The following is a 15,344-nucleotide window of genomic DNA, read 5'->3' on the forward strand; positions in this document are numbered from 1 at the left end:
TTAATATTTGTTTATTTATAGAGTAACATCTTTATCACAATGATCTTATTTATAATTATTATAATTGCTGTAGTAATCTTAAAAAAATTTCCGCGCCGACGTCCATTCGGTAGATACTGTAAGTAAATAATTTTTTTTTAATAATTCAATCAGGAAATCATATTATATTTACATAAGTATTAAGAAAAATAATTAACAAGTAAAGAATATATACTGTAAAAAATTTGTGGAGTAATTATAGAATAAATGCGGAGTTCGAGTAGTAAACTTTTTTTTGAATAAAAATAAAACAATATTTGTTGCTCGTTTAAAAATTATAAAATGTGAACTTAGAGATTTTAAAAGTTAAAACGAAAAAAATCTTTTTAAATTTCTATTAAAATTTGAATTTTTTCTCAACCTTAAAAAACCACGTCGATTGCCGCCAATCCGGTCAAAATCGGTTTATTTGTTCAAGAGATATCGTGAACGAAAAAACCCGAAAAAGTGTTTTTTTCACATAACTTCGATATTTCTTTTCCGATCGTAGAGCTCAAAAGCATAGAAAAGTTGTCCCTCTAAGCTCAGGGAGCTTAAAATAACACATAAATTGTATTTTTGAGCTCGGAGAGCTCAAAAACATCGTTAGTGCAGTTTTAAGCACTTGACATAAAATTAGCCGGAAGTTGCACGGATGGCCTTCAGGGTCTACCGTTTTTCTAATTTTTTTTTTCTGTGTGCTTATATAATATTCACATACACGTATAACAATATATCTGAAAAAAATGATGGAATAATTAACGAAAAATTTATTTTTATAAATGAATAAAACTAAAAGCGAATTTATTACTTTATACAATTCATGTAATCATTTAATTTATAGGTTTATAAATTTTGTTAAAATGAATTATAATAAAATTAATAATTAAAATTAATAATTAATATTAATAATTAATAAATTAATAATAGCATCAGATGAAAATTATAATTATAATTTTTTATCACTACGTCCAGAATTTGATGAAAATTCAGCAAACGATGATCAAAAGTCGATTTTAAGCTCTTCTTCAGAAAGCAACGAATTTGTTCCTCGTAAAAAACAAACTATATCAGGTAGCTATGTAAATATTTTTTAAAAAACAAAATTGCTATCATAAATAACTTTATCCATTAAATTGATTAAAAATATTTCTTCCACAATAGGTTTTTTAAAATATTGCAAGAAAAAAACTATTAATCGATATTATCGTATCGTTAATTGGAAACCCAAAGAATTTCGTATTTTTTGGTCAAAATCATCGTAATTTTACCATTTGTTGGCAAGGTCTATTAGGTATAATGTAAAAACTTTCCTTTTTTGCTGATATTATTTCTATAAATAAAAATTAATATTTAATATTTTCGACTCTAAACTAAAAAATTCCAAATATAATAATAGGTGTGACTGAATTACGTGTTTTAATTATTGTACTGAGGCACTTTTGTAATACTTTCATTTTAGTTTCAGTTATAGAAATTTATCGACTAATATTTATTAAGAAAAAAAATATGACCACTGCTACGAAAAAGGATCCGACGCTGAAAATATATAATTAAATGTTAATAATTGTATAGTAATTGAAAATACGTTTCTTGTGTGTTGTCCTGTGATATGAATCAATTTAATCATACAACTAGTATGTCATCAGATATTTCAAGTGAGTTTTCAAGTATGAAGTATGATTAATAATTTTGTGCGTATTTTGAGCTTTAATATACTATAATTATTTTTGATTTTTATGGAACTTGAAGTAGCATAGAAAAAAAAAATTTCTAAAAACAATTTAAGAAGAAGATGAAAAAATAATTGAAAAATTCAATCGACAAGTCAATTCATCTCGAGGTTCCAATTCTACTTTTTCAAATTAATGTACTTACAGTAAGTAATGGCTGATTAATTATTATTTATTTATAATTATTGATAACAATAGATTGTTCGGTTGAATTAAATTATTGTATACAATTATGTTTAAGCCAGTTGTATCATATCAATCTCATGACGATGAAATCTCATATTGTTCATAAAAAAAAAAATCATAATCATAACTTCATACAATCATTAATCATTGTTTAAGAAGATTTTAAATTCTTTAGTTCATTGTGAAGAAGAAAATTAATAATTTTTGAAAGAAAGAACTTTATGGAAAATATTTTAAACGTAAAATCAAAAGGATGTATCATCAATGAAGATTCTACATTTGAAGATTTAAACAGCCCTAAATTTAATTGCAGCAACTCGACAAGACATTAAAACTCATCATAAGCTATCCAATCATCAACCGGATTACCAGAACGTGAAAAAATCAGTGATATAGTTGAAGAAATCATAGCTACTCAGATAAATAAGACATTATTTTCTCATTATAGTTATATTTTTTGCATGTTTTAATATTTTTTTTAGAAAAGTACAGAAATCAGTTTTCTTATTTCCGGTTAATTATAAATATATTTTTTCCTACCAATAATAACCATTTCGCTCCATTTTAATCTACCATTTCGATCCATTTTATTCTGAAAATTATTGTAGCTTAAATATTTTGAAAAAAGTTTTTTATTGAATACAAACCAGACGTTTGAGCTCGAAGAGAGATATCAAAACGCGGGAACCAAAGAAGTAACAAATTGATCATTAAATTGAAACTGTTATAAAATCCCAATTCCTCAACCTATATCAATACTGAAAATGTGTTTTCTTGAGAATTGAAATTATTGCTATATAGGTATGGATTCAATTTTTTTGATTATACTCATTATAAAATTTAAAATTTGTTATTTTATAACTTGAGATAATTTGACTTAGAAGCGATCTATGTTGACCTAAATCAGCTAACTTAAAGTAAGAGAATTTAAAAAAAGGAATATTGAATTTATTCTCTATGTATTCTATCCCTTGTAATATCATGTTTATGATAAATTTTAAATAAATCTCATTACGGTATTTGTCCTCATGGTGGTTCTGAAAAATTTGGTGATTTTTAAACTCAGCGGTCAAAGTTAACAGAATCATGTGATAGATAAAGGGCGAATTAAAATTACATTTACACAAGCTTCTACAAAAAAAAAAAAAAAAAAAAATTTGCTTGAATCAAGTAAATAGTTTTGAAGAACTTTAACTTCTTGATTTTAATAGAAAAATTTTTAAACTAAGAAATTTTTCTTGGCTTAAGTAAATTTTACTTGATTCAAGAATTTTCATCTTGATTCAAGTTAAATTTTTTTTCAATGTACTTATCTATGGCTCAACTCTGGCAGTTCCTACATGGGATTCCGTGAAAGTCAGCCATTCTCGGATCTACAATACAGATTCGAAAAAACTTAATTAAACATAACATTGTGAACTTATTAATATAGTTTAAGAAGTATTAAAAATAAATTATATGTCCAATTAAATAGTGAATCATAAAGTTACGATGTTTTACTTAAATGAATGACGGGTAGAAAGTTAACGCAATTATGAATTGATATGGAAAACAATAGTTCAGAGAGTTTTTATATCACTGATTTATTTCGATTAATTGCTCAACGACCTTCAACGATAAATACCACAATGAAAAATTGTACCTCAATACTTTTGTAATTCAATATCTTATTCATTTAAAGCACGATAAAACATCGGTGATAGGAAAATATTGTTCAATTAAATAAGAAAACTGTATAAAGTTTTTTTAAGATCATTAAATTTAATAAATAAGAATATTTCGTGGAACTACGTAATATATATTGTACATACAAAGGGAAAAAGAAAACAATACTTGAATCCAGATATAATTATTATTGTATAGATAATACCTATCTATACATATGTTATAGCTATATATATATATATATATATATATATATATATATATATATATATATATATATATATATATATATATATATATATTAGGTGGGGTCAAAAAATCGAATAATTTATGTTTGACTTTATACTCTGAAAAATAGGTTCGTAGACACCTAAAAGAATTCTCTCCAAGTATAAGCTCTTAATTATAACGGGAAGGTCCTCCGCTTTGCGGGTTTCTATTTTTCGAATAATCAGATAAAAAAATTTATATCTCGCTTCCAACTGCTTGGAAAAATATTCCGTGGCATAGATTTTGTGAGAAATTGAATGCTTTACAAAAAGGTCTCTTATGACTTTTTCAAAAACTCAACCGATTAAAAGATATTCATAGTTGAAGTTTGGCTATTTTAAGGAAAATATTCGTTTTTATTATGAATTTTATAAGTCGATGAAAAAAATTATTTCGGATTGCGGAACTCATGATTTTGTAGGAAATTTACTGCTCTACAAAAATGGTCTCTTATGATTTTTTGATTAAGTGAAGCCGTTACGAGATATTCATCGTCAAACATTAACGAATATCAATATTTCCAGTTTTTGATCAATAATTCGATAAATTTTAATTTAAACTATGAGTTTCAGGAAAATTTACATAAATTTGAGTTTCGATCGATAAAGAAATGTTATAATAAGTTAGATAAAGAATTATTGGAATTATCATTGATTTTCCTTGGAGAAATGCCTCAAGAAAAGATTTCTTTCAAACGTCCTGGTGCTGTTCATCATACTAGATGGATGGCTAAGGCCATTTATAGTTTGAAAATGTATCTATTCAGAGATGAATTCAAACTCTCTCAGAAAGAATTGCATGGTCTTCGTCATTTCTGTATTTTTATAGTCACATTGTATTTAAAAGCTTGGTTTTCATCAACTTCTGCAACAACTGCTGCTTATCATGACTTGCAGTTTATGAAAAATTTATTGGAGTACAAACATATCAATCCTTTGATTTCTTCAGCTACGTGTGAAAAAATGATTTCGCACTTATGGTATTTGAGCGATGAACTTGCCATTTTATCACTGTTTGACGATGGCGTTCCATTAGAAGTAAAAAAAGTATTGTTGAAGCTGTTAATACTCGTGAAGGTACAGATTCTAAAGCTAAAAGATTTGTAATTGCTAAAAAGATTTGAATTCATTGGCGCAGAGAACTCTGAGTGACTTTGTGTCTAAAAAGTCATTAAATCTTTTCAAAATCTTCGATCTACCGTATGACTTTCTTGATGTCGATGTTGAATTATGGCCTACTAATGAGAGTTATCTCGAAAATAAAGAATACTTTCAACAACTAAAAGTTGTCAATGATTCAGCAGAGCGAGCTGTTGCATTAGTTAGTGAATATAATCAATGCTTGACAAAAAATGAAGAACAATTCCAGTACTTATTGCAAGTTGTCAAAGAACATCAAAAACATTCCCAAATTGTAATAAAAGAAATTATTTATAGTAATAGCGTACTGTTATGTTAAAAATATAGACAATTATATTGCAATTGATAATTCAATAAAAATTTATCTATAAAAAAGTTAAATACTGGTTGTTTCTCACTTGATTCAATACTTTTCATATTAAATTTGACAAAGAAATATGTCATTCACTTCAAATTAAACTAATCATTGGCTATATGTCGAAAAAAATGCTCTAATTTCTTGTTTTAATGCAATCAAACAAGCTCAAGACTGAAAACAATATTAAAAAAATTGTTTATAACATTTCTTTATCGATCGAAACTCAAATTTATGTAAATTTTCCTGAAACTCATAGTTTAAATTAAAATTTATCGAATTATTGATCAAAAACTGGAAATATTGATATTCGTTAATGTTTGACGATGAATATCTCGTAACGGCTTCACTTAATCAAAAATCATAAGAGACCATTTTTGTAGAGCAGTAAATTTCCTACAAAATCATGAGTTCCGCAATCCGAAATAATTTTTTTCATCGACTTATAAAATTCATAATAAAAACGAATATTTTCCTTAAAATAGCCAAACTTCAACTATGAATATCTTTTAATCGGTTGAGTTTTTGAAAAAGTCATAAGAGACCTTTTTGTAAAGCATTCAATTTCTCACAAAATCTATGCCACGGAATATTTTTCCAAGCAGTTGGAAGCGAGATATAAATTTTTTTATCTGATTATTCGAAAAAAATAGAAACCCGCAAAGCGGAGGACCTTCCCGTTATAATTAAGAGCTTATACTTGGAGAGAATTCTTTTTAGGTGTCTACGAACCTATTTTTCAGAGTATAAAGTCAAACATAAATTATTCGATTTTTTTGACCCACCTAATAATATATATATATATATATATATATATATATATATATATATATATATATATATATATATATATATATATATATATATATATATATTATTAGTAATTTTATTGGCATTTGAAGTAATTACACGACTAAATTAACTTTTTAAGGAGCATCACTATAATGTAAAGTTTTTAAAAAATTGATTAATTTTTATAAGAAGTTTGTTTACCAAAATAAAGTTAGTTTATTATATATTTAGATTCTGAAATATTTTGAAGTAATAAGGTCAAAAAATAAAACATAAGCATCACAATTATGGAAATTATTCAACAAAGTGTAACCAGGATTAGACGTTTCTTCAGAAGGTATTTTTCTTCGAGGCGTACTATAAGAGAGGAAAATAATACAAATGAGAACCCACAATTAACTTATCGCTCAAAAAATTCAAATTTAGCAGGTAGTTTATAAACTATCTTTCATTTTTATACTTTAATAATTAAATAGAAGTCTACAAAAATTAACAATGAAGTATAATTTTTAAAGTCAAAATTTCTTTTTAAAGCTGTAACCAAGACTGATCGGAAAATGGAAAAAAAAGAATCTCATGAACACAATAAACCTTACTATGCAAAAAAAGAAAAGAGAAGAATCTCACGAAGACGCAAGATCAAAATAAACGGTAAATATTTTATTATGATAATAATAATGATGATGTTGACTGATTTTACTTTTATTACTTTGTTAAATATTTATTAATACTTATCATTCATGCTTTCTGTTAACAGGCGTTTGGTATTATTATTATTATTATTAAACTATTATCGTTATCCATAACTTAAACGTAATTATCAAATAAATTTAAAACTTAAGAAATTAAAAAATTCAGAAGCTTACTGAATAGATAAATGAACGATATAGCTTAAAAGCATTGAACAGTTAACTCTTTGAGCTCGGAGAGCTGAAAGTAATACACAAATTGTATTTTTTAGCTCGAACTCATCAGTATTTAGGCCAATTATAGGCAGTCGGTATTTACGCCAAGTATGTGTTAAAATCTGAATTTTATTCATACCCTACTAATGACAAAAAAATTTATCCATCTCGTAATGGTAATTATTGTTTTGTGTGACAATAAAAGTTGTCGTATATTTCATGTAAATGGTTACCATTCTAGATAATAATGAATGTTATTTGAGGGTGGTAGTATTTAGGCCAATTATAGGCAGTCGGTATTTACGCCAAGTATGTGTTAAAATCTGAATTTTATTCATACCCTACTAATGACAAAAAAATTTATCCATCTCGTAATGGTAATTATTGTTTTGTGTGACAATAAAAGTTGTCGTATATTTCATGTAAATGGTTACCATTTTAGATAATAATGAATATTATTTGAGGACGGTAGTAAATCGAAAAAGTATACAAGAAAGGAGGGATCAAAACGAGATAGAAAGAGGCTAAATTTAGTGAAAAACATTTTTTTCTGCAACATATTCTTTACGTGATTAAAAATCATTTTATCTTTACCATCAATTTTAAGTACATGAGATCTGAAATACTAATAATTTTATTTTAAAAAAAATCATTTTTTAACGACTTTTTACAAACTTATCAAGAACTTCAGTAAGAATTATTTACAGTGATAAAAAACTCAGCATATATATATATATATATATATATATATATATATATATATATATATATATATATATATATATATATTAGGGTGTGCCAAAATGTAACTTGCGTGAGAAACCTTTTAAAATTAAAATTTTGAGTTCCGCTTTTAACAGCAGCTGTGTTTAGGCATTTTCTGAGATATTTCGAGGTGAGAGGATTTATTTGATTTTCATAGAATTTTTAACAGGAGATTCAATTGGGCACTTCCGAACAAATTTCGAATTTTCAGCGGAAGTGCCCAAACTAAGCTTCTGTTAAAAAATTTTATGAAAATTAAATTTACGGTCTCACCTCAAAATATCTAAGGAAACGCCCAAACGCAGCCCCTGTTAAAAGCGGAACTCAAAATTATATATATATATATATATTTTTTTTTAACAGTTGGTATTTTGAACGGTATTTTTAACAGTTGAAATTTCATTTAGTGGCATAATGATGATAAAAAAAACATTAATAATATTTATTTATTATTGGTAATTAATTAAATAGCTATTTAATATAGAATAGAAATTTCAACTGTTCAAAATATCAAAATTATGCGATTTACCAAACTGAATTCGGGTAGAAAAAAAAAAATTTAATAAATAGATATTTATGTCATAAGGCCGTTAAGTGGCGGTTTTCTGACAGCGACGATATTTCGATATGAGCATAAGGTTTGTGGGGGAAAGATTCGAAACGGGCATAATTTTAACGTCCGAGGCGTAGCCTATATAAATTAGCTCACATATATTTCATCTCAATTTTATGTTAAGATTCTATGAAAATTGATAAAAAATTTTCTGTTGTTCGCTTTTTAATTAGTAATTTATATAATAAGAACCTGTGACCTGAACTATAAAAAAATTAGCTGATCGGAAGTCGGCAGGCCCGATATTTTCTTACAGACAATGATTTTTAACTAGAGGATCCCACGAATGAGATGGAATAAAATTTTAATAAATTTTTATTTGTAATTGTCCGTAAGATAAAAAATATATGAAAATTTCTGACATAAAATGTTGCCCTACTAGACACTCTTATTAAACGAGCTGATCACTCAGTTTAATATTAACTTACAGAAATTGATGCATAACTACACAAAAAACACCCAAATTCAATTAGTTGATCAGCAGCTCTGATCTTTTAATATTAAAGTTGATGTGAAGCTAAAATAAATACATAAATTAAACACCTGTATTTGAATAAAGCGTATATTAATTGTAAACCCAACTGTTGATTTTCTTTTCACGTTAAACATTCAATTAATGCTTTTTAACTGTAAATTAAATTAATTCCGATAGGTATTAGTTTCTATCCATTGCAAATGACTTATCAACTAAAACTTCTAATAAAATCAGCTGATTATCAATCATACTTTTTTGGCATATACATTGACGCTTTCATGAAACATAAATATTACAAAAATATATATATATTATCTGATATATGTATAATGTAACAAAAACAGAAATAACTAGACAAAAAGTAAAAGAAATTTTATGATTTCCTTAAAACTACGCTCAAAATATCAATTTAATCGAATCAAATCAAGCTTACAAAAAAAAATTCAATCAAGTAGCGGTGGATCAAAATCTTGTTCAACAAGTTTCGTAAGATTATACCGCACGGATTGGTTTTTAATTACTTTTATTTTACTAGTTTTTGGTTTTGATTTAGACTTATTTTGATTAAACACCCACGTCTTAAGTCCCTTTCTCGAGGGACATGGATATTTTTTTTGTAGATCATCAATGTCTTCCAATGATGGTAAAGTTCCAGCTTTCAAAAAAGCTATTTTTTTACCACTTTCGTCCAATAAATTAAATTCTTCGGGGCCGGTCTTTTTACCAATACATTCTATCCGTTTTAAATCGCTTGTCAGTATATTTTGGATATCTCCAACTCTCCTACGATTGAATACAAGTAGATAAGCGGCAACGACCTTCAAACCATTAAGCCATTCTACCAAATTGAAGGAATGCTCTAAAATTTCAAAGCATCTTTTACGTTCAATTTTTAATTAGCAAATAAATTTCCTCAAAAATATTAAACATTAGGAGAACAATTTATCTTAGTAGAATAAAAATTTTAGAGTTAAAAAATTATTCGATATTTGAGAATTTATTTTGAGAATTTATTTTACTTATAGGAATTTCCTATTACGTTTTTTTTTTAATTTTTTTCATCACTACTTATTAACTAAAATGATAAGTCACTTTAGGTCGTCAGTCTGATATCAATCAATGAAGCCACAAAGATGTATAATATCGATGCTGATCTCAATTTCTCCAATAGTTAATAAGTGAAATTAGCTAGCAGCTGGGAAATACATTGCACCGCGGAGCAATAGTAGCCGCTGAGAACGAAGGAAGCCGAACAGAAACAGACTGTGTACTCATCGTATAAGGTATACTGTTTGGTGGGAGGAAGAATCAGTTTGAAAGTGTGAGCCGTGAGAGACGAACACAATCTTTTGACGTCTTTTTTTATCCATCATGAGTGGATCATGGATATGTGACTCGGTATTTATAATCTTATTAATCATTCAAACTGGTAAGACAAATCACCTATTGATAAGTTGATCCATCTATACATATTTTGACCATACTTTATTAATCTAATTCATGCGTGATTCTACTCATTTTATTTCCATAATAAATCGATTTAGAATCTTTTGAATTTATCTCATAAGGGAAAGGTCCAGCAGTACCGGAAGTTTCACTTCCTTTCTTATACACAAGTGAAAATATAAATTCTACGTGCAAAACATTTCTCTTGTGATCTTTTGTTCCGCATGTTTCATATAATAATATTATATTATTGTATCAAGTTATTTTTATTTTGTTTTTTCCTTCATAACCATAATCAATTATTATTTATTTAAATATTTTTCCCGCCTATTTTATTTCAAAAGTATATGAATAATTTGAAACCATTTAGTCGATATGTAATTTATATAATCAATCGATTACTTTCTCTACCTGCTATATATAATTAAAAATTTTTTTTTCCCAGCTCACGGGTCATCCATCAAGGCACCGTGTATTGAGGACAGTAAATTTTATAGAAATCCAAATACATTAGCTCACAATGTATGGTCACCAAATGAATGTGCCAAATATTATTTATGTTTAGGTAAATATTTAATTATATACAAAATTTTATCCGTTTAACAAAAAATCAGTTATCAATCGTTGAAAAAATGAATAATTTTATGATAAAGTTCGATTTTATAAATTATAATTAAAACTATTTGTATACTGTTGCACAACTAATATTTTCTTTGCAATAATTTTTTTCCTTTTTTTTTTTTCGGGATCATTATACGTGTTTTAAGTACAGGAAATTTCTCACAATTGTTTGTCAAATAACTTTCTCAGCATACTACTACTTCGTATTTATGTATATATTTAGAGAATCACAATTCAATACAATAAAGAATTATACGCAATCTAATTAATTACAGACAACGAAGTATTTGAGTTTAAATGCTCAGAGGGTCTTCTGTTTGATATCAAAAGGCAGATATGCGACTTCAAAGCTAATGTAGAAAACTGCGACTTAACATCAGGTATTTACCGTTGTGTCGTTTAATTTAATGAAGCTTCTTAAAAAAAATTACTTTCACAGTCGAAGCTTTTGAATCGTTCGTCAATAGTAACAAAAAATAATTAGTTAAAATTTAATTAAAATTTTTCCAGAGCGCCAACCACCTAAGCCATTATTAGAAAAGGGTGATTGTAAAGACGGCACTCTAGCTTGTGGAGATGGTAATTGTCTTCCTAGCTCTTATTTTTGCGATGGAAGTGTCGACTGTACTGACGGTTCCGATGAGGGCTGGTGTGGTAAATTTTTATCTTCTATCATTTTTATTGTAAATAGAACAGTAATATAATGTTTTTTATTTAAAAAAATTATTCTGAATTATTTTTTTTTTAGATGGACGTCCTGATAAAAACTCAGCGACAAATTGCAATCCACAAAAATGTTACTTACCAGAATGCTGGTGTTCTCACGACGGAAAACAGATACCGAATAATTTAACTCATACCGAAGTGCCACAAATGATAATGATAACATTTAATGATGCCGTTAATTCAGAAAATTTTGATTTTTACAATAGTAAGTTTAATCGATGCTTATCTTTTTTTAATTGGCTATTCCGTTCATTTTATTTTTTATGTCGATTTTAGAGTTTTTTAATAACAAACGCAAAAATCCGAATGGATGTCCCATACGGGGAACATTCTACGTAAGCCATCAGTATACTAATTACAAAGATGTGCAGTATCTTTGGAATAAAGGTCACGAAATAGCTGCTCATTCAGTAACGTAAGTCTATCTTCATTAATAAGTTCCAGGGAAAAAAATATTTAATATTTAAAAATTACTATTGCATAAAAATTTCTTAAATTACAAATAATTTTTATTTGATTATTAAACAGACACCGCGGACCAGAAGAGTGGTGGTCACTGAATGCTACAATAGAAGACTGGTTTGACGAAATGGTAGGCGTTGCAAATATTATAAATAGATACGGCGGGGTGAGAATAGAAGACATAAAAGGATTAAGAGCGCCGTTTTTGCGTGTCGGTTGGAATCGACAATTTTTGATGATGTCCGAGTTTGGGTTTGTTTATGACGCAACTATCGTTGCTCCATTTTCTGATCCACCTTTGTGGCCATACACACTAGACTACAAGATACCGCATCATTGCGAGAGTACGGGTCAAATGTGCCCGACAAGATCGTACCCAGGATTATGGGAATTGCCATTAAATCAACTTCTCTCTGGAGTATGTAAATATTTTTAGTTTTATTTTTTATCAATGATTGATCCGATTTTTCTGTACTCAATAAAAAATTTTATTAAATTTTTTTTAAGGAGTACACCTGTACTATGGTAGATGATTGTCCAATAAGTTTGTCAGGAGAAGAAATTTACAACATGTTGATGTTAAATTTTAAAAGACATTACGTGAGTAATCGAGCACCGTTTGGTTTACATTTTAATCCAATGTGGTTTCGTAATCCGACAAGCACTTATGCTTTCAGTGTGAGTATAAATTTATTAATTAAAATTATCATTATTATTAATTTTTTGGTGTCATGATTGTTTTTAGAAATTTATAGACGACTTGCTGCAATTACCGGATGTCTATTTCGTAACAGGTAATCAAGTTATTGATTGGATGAAAAATCCTACACCTGTTACAGATTTGACGGATTTTGAACCGTGGCTGTGTGAAAAACAATTCAAGCCCCATGAAATCGCATGCGAGTTTCCAAGTTCTTGTAAATTGCCGAGCCGTGTTTTGAAATCATACAGATACTTAAACACGTGTTTCGACTGCCCAAAACAATATCCTTGGTTAAGAAATGAATTTGGCGCTGAATGAAATATGAACCTTTATAAGTATTGATTGATTAACTATAAATCATAACACGAGTATTTTATCTTTTCTTTAAATTATATCGGAAAATTTATTTACAGAAATTGTATGTTAGATGTTGTAATTTGTTTGCTGTAGATTGTACATATGTTTTTAAATTTGTTTATGTAGATATAAGACTGAAACTTTTGTTTAAATTTTAGTCATATCAAAAAAAAAAAATATATTGATCTTAATTATAATTATAATTAAATAATTTACCGATTTTTTAATAAGTTTTATTAACGGAATAGCTTATACCTTAAATAAGGATTATTTTTTTATTATGATAATACTTTGAATATTTAAAAAATAAACCAAAGAATATTTATTGATTATTATATTACAGAAAAATCAACATACTATTAATATTTTACTTTTGATTGGTAAAAATAAACAAAATATTTTTTCCACTTAAATATTGAAAAAATAGGTAAGTAATAGATTATTTTTAATTGTATATTGGAAAATATCGTAAATTACAAGTTTAACTATCTTGTTGTATAAATGGATTTGGTATAGACTCCATTCCATCAACAGGGCAAATAAGTACAACCGAAGTACCTCTACATACAACTAATCCCAGCATCCTGGTGTCCTGATTAAGCTTGTAAGGATCATCAGGGTCTGAAAAAAAAATTCAACTCAATAATTTGTAAGTACAACTGAGTAAACAAATATTTGTTTATTCGTAAAGTGATTTATAAGATAATTAATAATTTAAATTACATTAAATTTAGCTTAAATCATAGCAAAAAAAAATTATTAAAAAAATGGATTTGTAGAAATTTTAATAAATTAAAAATGCAGTTTTTTAAAAATAATTTTTTTGTGAAAGAAAATTAAAAAATTGTCAAGTGACAGCTTTCTTTAATGTCATATAATTTAATAAAAATACCTCGTAGATACTCGGTGGTATTGTCAAGAACGAGATTCAACAATGGATCATAGCCTTTCAAGATACCAGCAGCTTCTCTTCCACCAGCAAATTTAACTCGTATATTTTTCTCAAGGTATTTTGACAAGTCTAAAATACTTTCTTTCCTCTTTTTTTCCTTGTGATCAGCGGTTTGTTGCTGAAAATAATATCATAGAATTCATAAATATTAATTTTATTTTGAGGTTATCACGCGTCTTTTTAATACAAATTTACTTTAAAGTAATCGAGTATTTAAATTCAAAGTTACTTTTTATTTATTTTAATTTATTGACATAGATGAGTTGACAATTGTGTAATTAATTTATTTTCAATACTTACAGACATATTTTACGAACTCCGGTATTTATTTGTTGTCACAGGTTAAACGTTTGATCCGGCTTTAAATTGTTATTATTATTTTACAAGGGGGTAGAAATTTCCTATCATGTCACTTGGAGCAGCACTGAAGTATACAAAAGTTTTCGCGCAAATTTCAAAATACCTCGCTGGTTTTAAGTTAAAATGATTGTTTATTAGCGCATATAAGCTAAACTTTTTTTTTACATATAAAATTATTTTATTAAATACTTTTCAAAATAAAATATAAGAAAAGCTAGCTTTAAAAATTACCGTAAAATTACAAACGTCAAAATTGAACAATTTATCGAACGAAAATTATTATTAATACTTTGTTTTTTATATGAGTGTAACTTTTTCTTCACTTCTCAAGTTTTCTATTTTGTATGATTAAAAATGACAGAATAAATATATTTTCTTGGCTCAAGAAAATATTAAGGAAGATTGAAAATTTCTTGAATGAAGTCAAAATTTCTTGAGTCAATAAAATTTCTTCTTGCTCCTTGCTCCAAAATAACTTTTGTCTTCCTTAAAATTTTCTTGGTTCAAGAAGTTTTTTTTTCTGTATAGAAATTTTTTCAAAGAGTTTACGCGCGTACTCATTGCAACAATTTTTTCGGCACTCTTATCTCTCTATAACGGCCAACAAATAATTTGATTACAAAAAATTTTCCTTAGGCTACATGTAATCCCCGTAAGATCTGCACACTTACTGGCTCGGAGTAAATTGACGCGGTGAGTTAATTCATCGCTTTATATATAATTGACCGAATTTTATTTTTAATTTATATTAACATATATTCTTAATTTTTTATCGCAAATTTGTTAAAATAAACAATTTAA

General features: G+C 27.1%; 2 protein-coding genes across 2 annotated transcripts; one reads left to right on the forward strand and one right to left on the reverse strand.

Annotated features, from left to right (window-relative positions):
• Positions 1 to 10,254: 10,254 nt before the first annotated feature.
• Chld3 (Chitin and LDLR binding deacetylase 3) lies at positions 10,255 to 13,402 on the forward strand. Its single transcript, XM_074246153.1, has 9 exons — positions 10,255 to 10,345; positions 10,808 to 10,927; positions 11,259 to 11,363; positions 11,494 to 11,637; positions 11,732 to 11,914; positions 11,986 to 12,124; positions 12,238 to 12,589; positions 12,679 to 12,849; positions 12,917 to 13,402. Exons 1-9 carry the CDS (start codon positions 10,288 to 10,290, stop codon positions 13,190 to 13,192), a joined length of 1,548 nt encoding a protein of 515 aa, XP_074102254.1. The 5' UTR covers positions 10,255 to 10,287; the 3' UTR covers positions 13,193 to 13,402.
• A 127-nt stretch (positions 13,403 to 13,529) lies between these two features.
• Positions 13,530 to 14,642, reverse strand: Lsm7 (U6 snRNA-associated Sm-like protein LSm7). The gene is made up of 3 exons (XM_074246155.1): positions 14,484 to 14,642; positions 14,124 to 14,301; positions 13,530 to 13,852 (listed from the first exon to the last, which is right to left on the reverse strand). Exons 1-3 carry the CDS (start codon positions 14,487 to 14,489, stop codon positions 13,713 to 13,715), a joined length of 324 nt encoding a protein of 107 aa, XP_074102256.1. The 5' UTR covers positions 14,490 to 14,642; the 3' UTR covers positions 13,530 to 13,712.
• Between the last annotated feature and the right edge of the window lie 702 nt (positions 14,643 to 15,344).

The sequence above is a fragment of the Cotesia typhae genome, unplaced genomic scaffold (genome assembly GCF_013202065.1).
Source record: "Cotesia typhae breed Kobodo isofemale line unplaced genomic scaffold, CoteBio_Ctyphae contig_48, whole genome shotgun sequence".
Lineage (NCBI taxonomy): Eukaryota > Metazoa > Arthropoda > Insecta > Hymenoptera > Braconidae > Cotesia > Cotesia typhae.

Excerpts from the sequence above, each read along its gene's own strand:
- Chld3 (XM_074246153.1), top strand. The coding sequence starts at position 10,288 with ATGAGTGGATCATGGATATGTGACTCGGTATTTATAATCTTATTAATC. Across the intron at positions 11,364-11,493 it reads AAACTGCGACTTAACATCAG|AGCGCCAACCACCTAAGCCA; the intron begins GTATTTACCGTT and ends AAATTTTTCCAG. Across the intron at positions 11,638-11,731 it reads TTCCGATGAGGGCTGGTGTG|ATGGACGTCCTGATAAAAAC; the intron begins GTAAATTTTTAT and ends TTTTTTTTTTAG.
- Lsm7 (XM_074246155.1), bottom strand. Across the intron at positions 13,853-14,123 it reads TACCACCGAGTATCTACGAG|ACCCTGATGATCCTTACAAG; the intron begins GTATTTTTATTA and ends TTTTTTTTTCAG.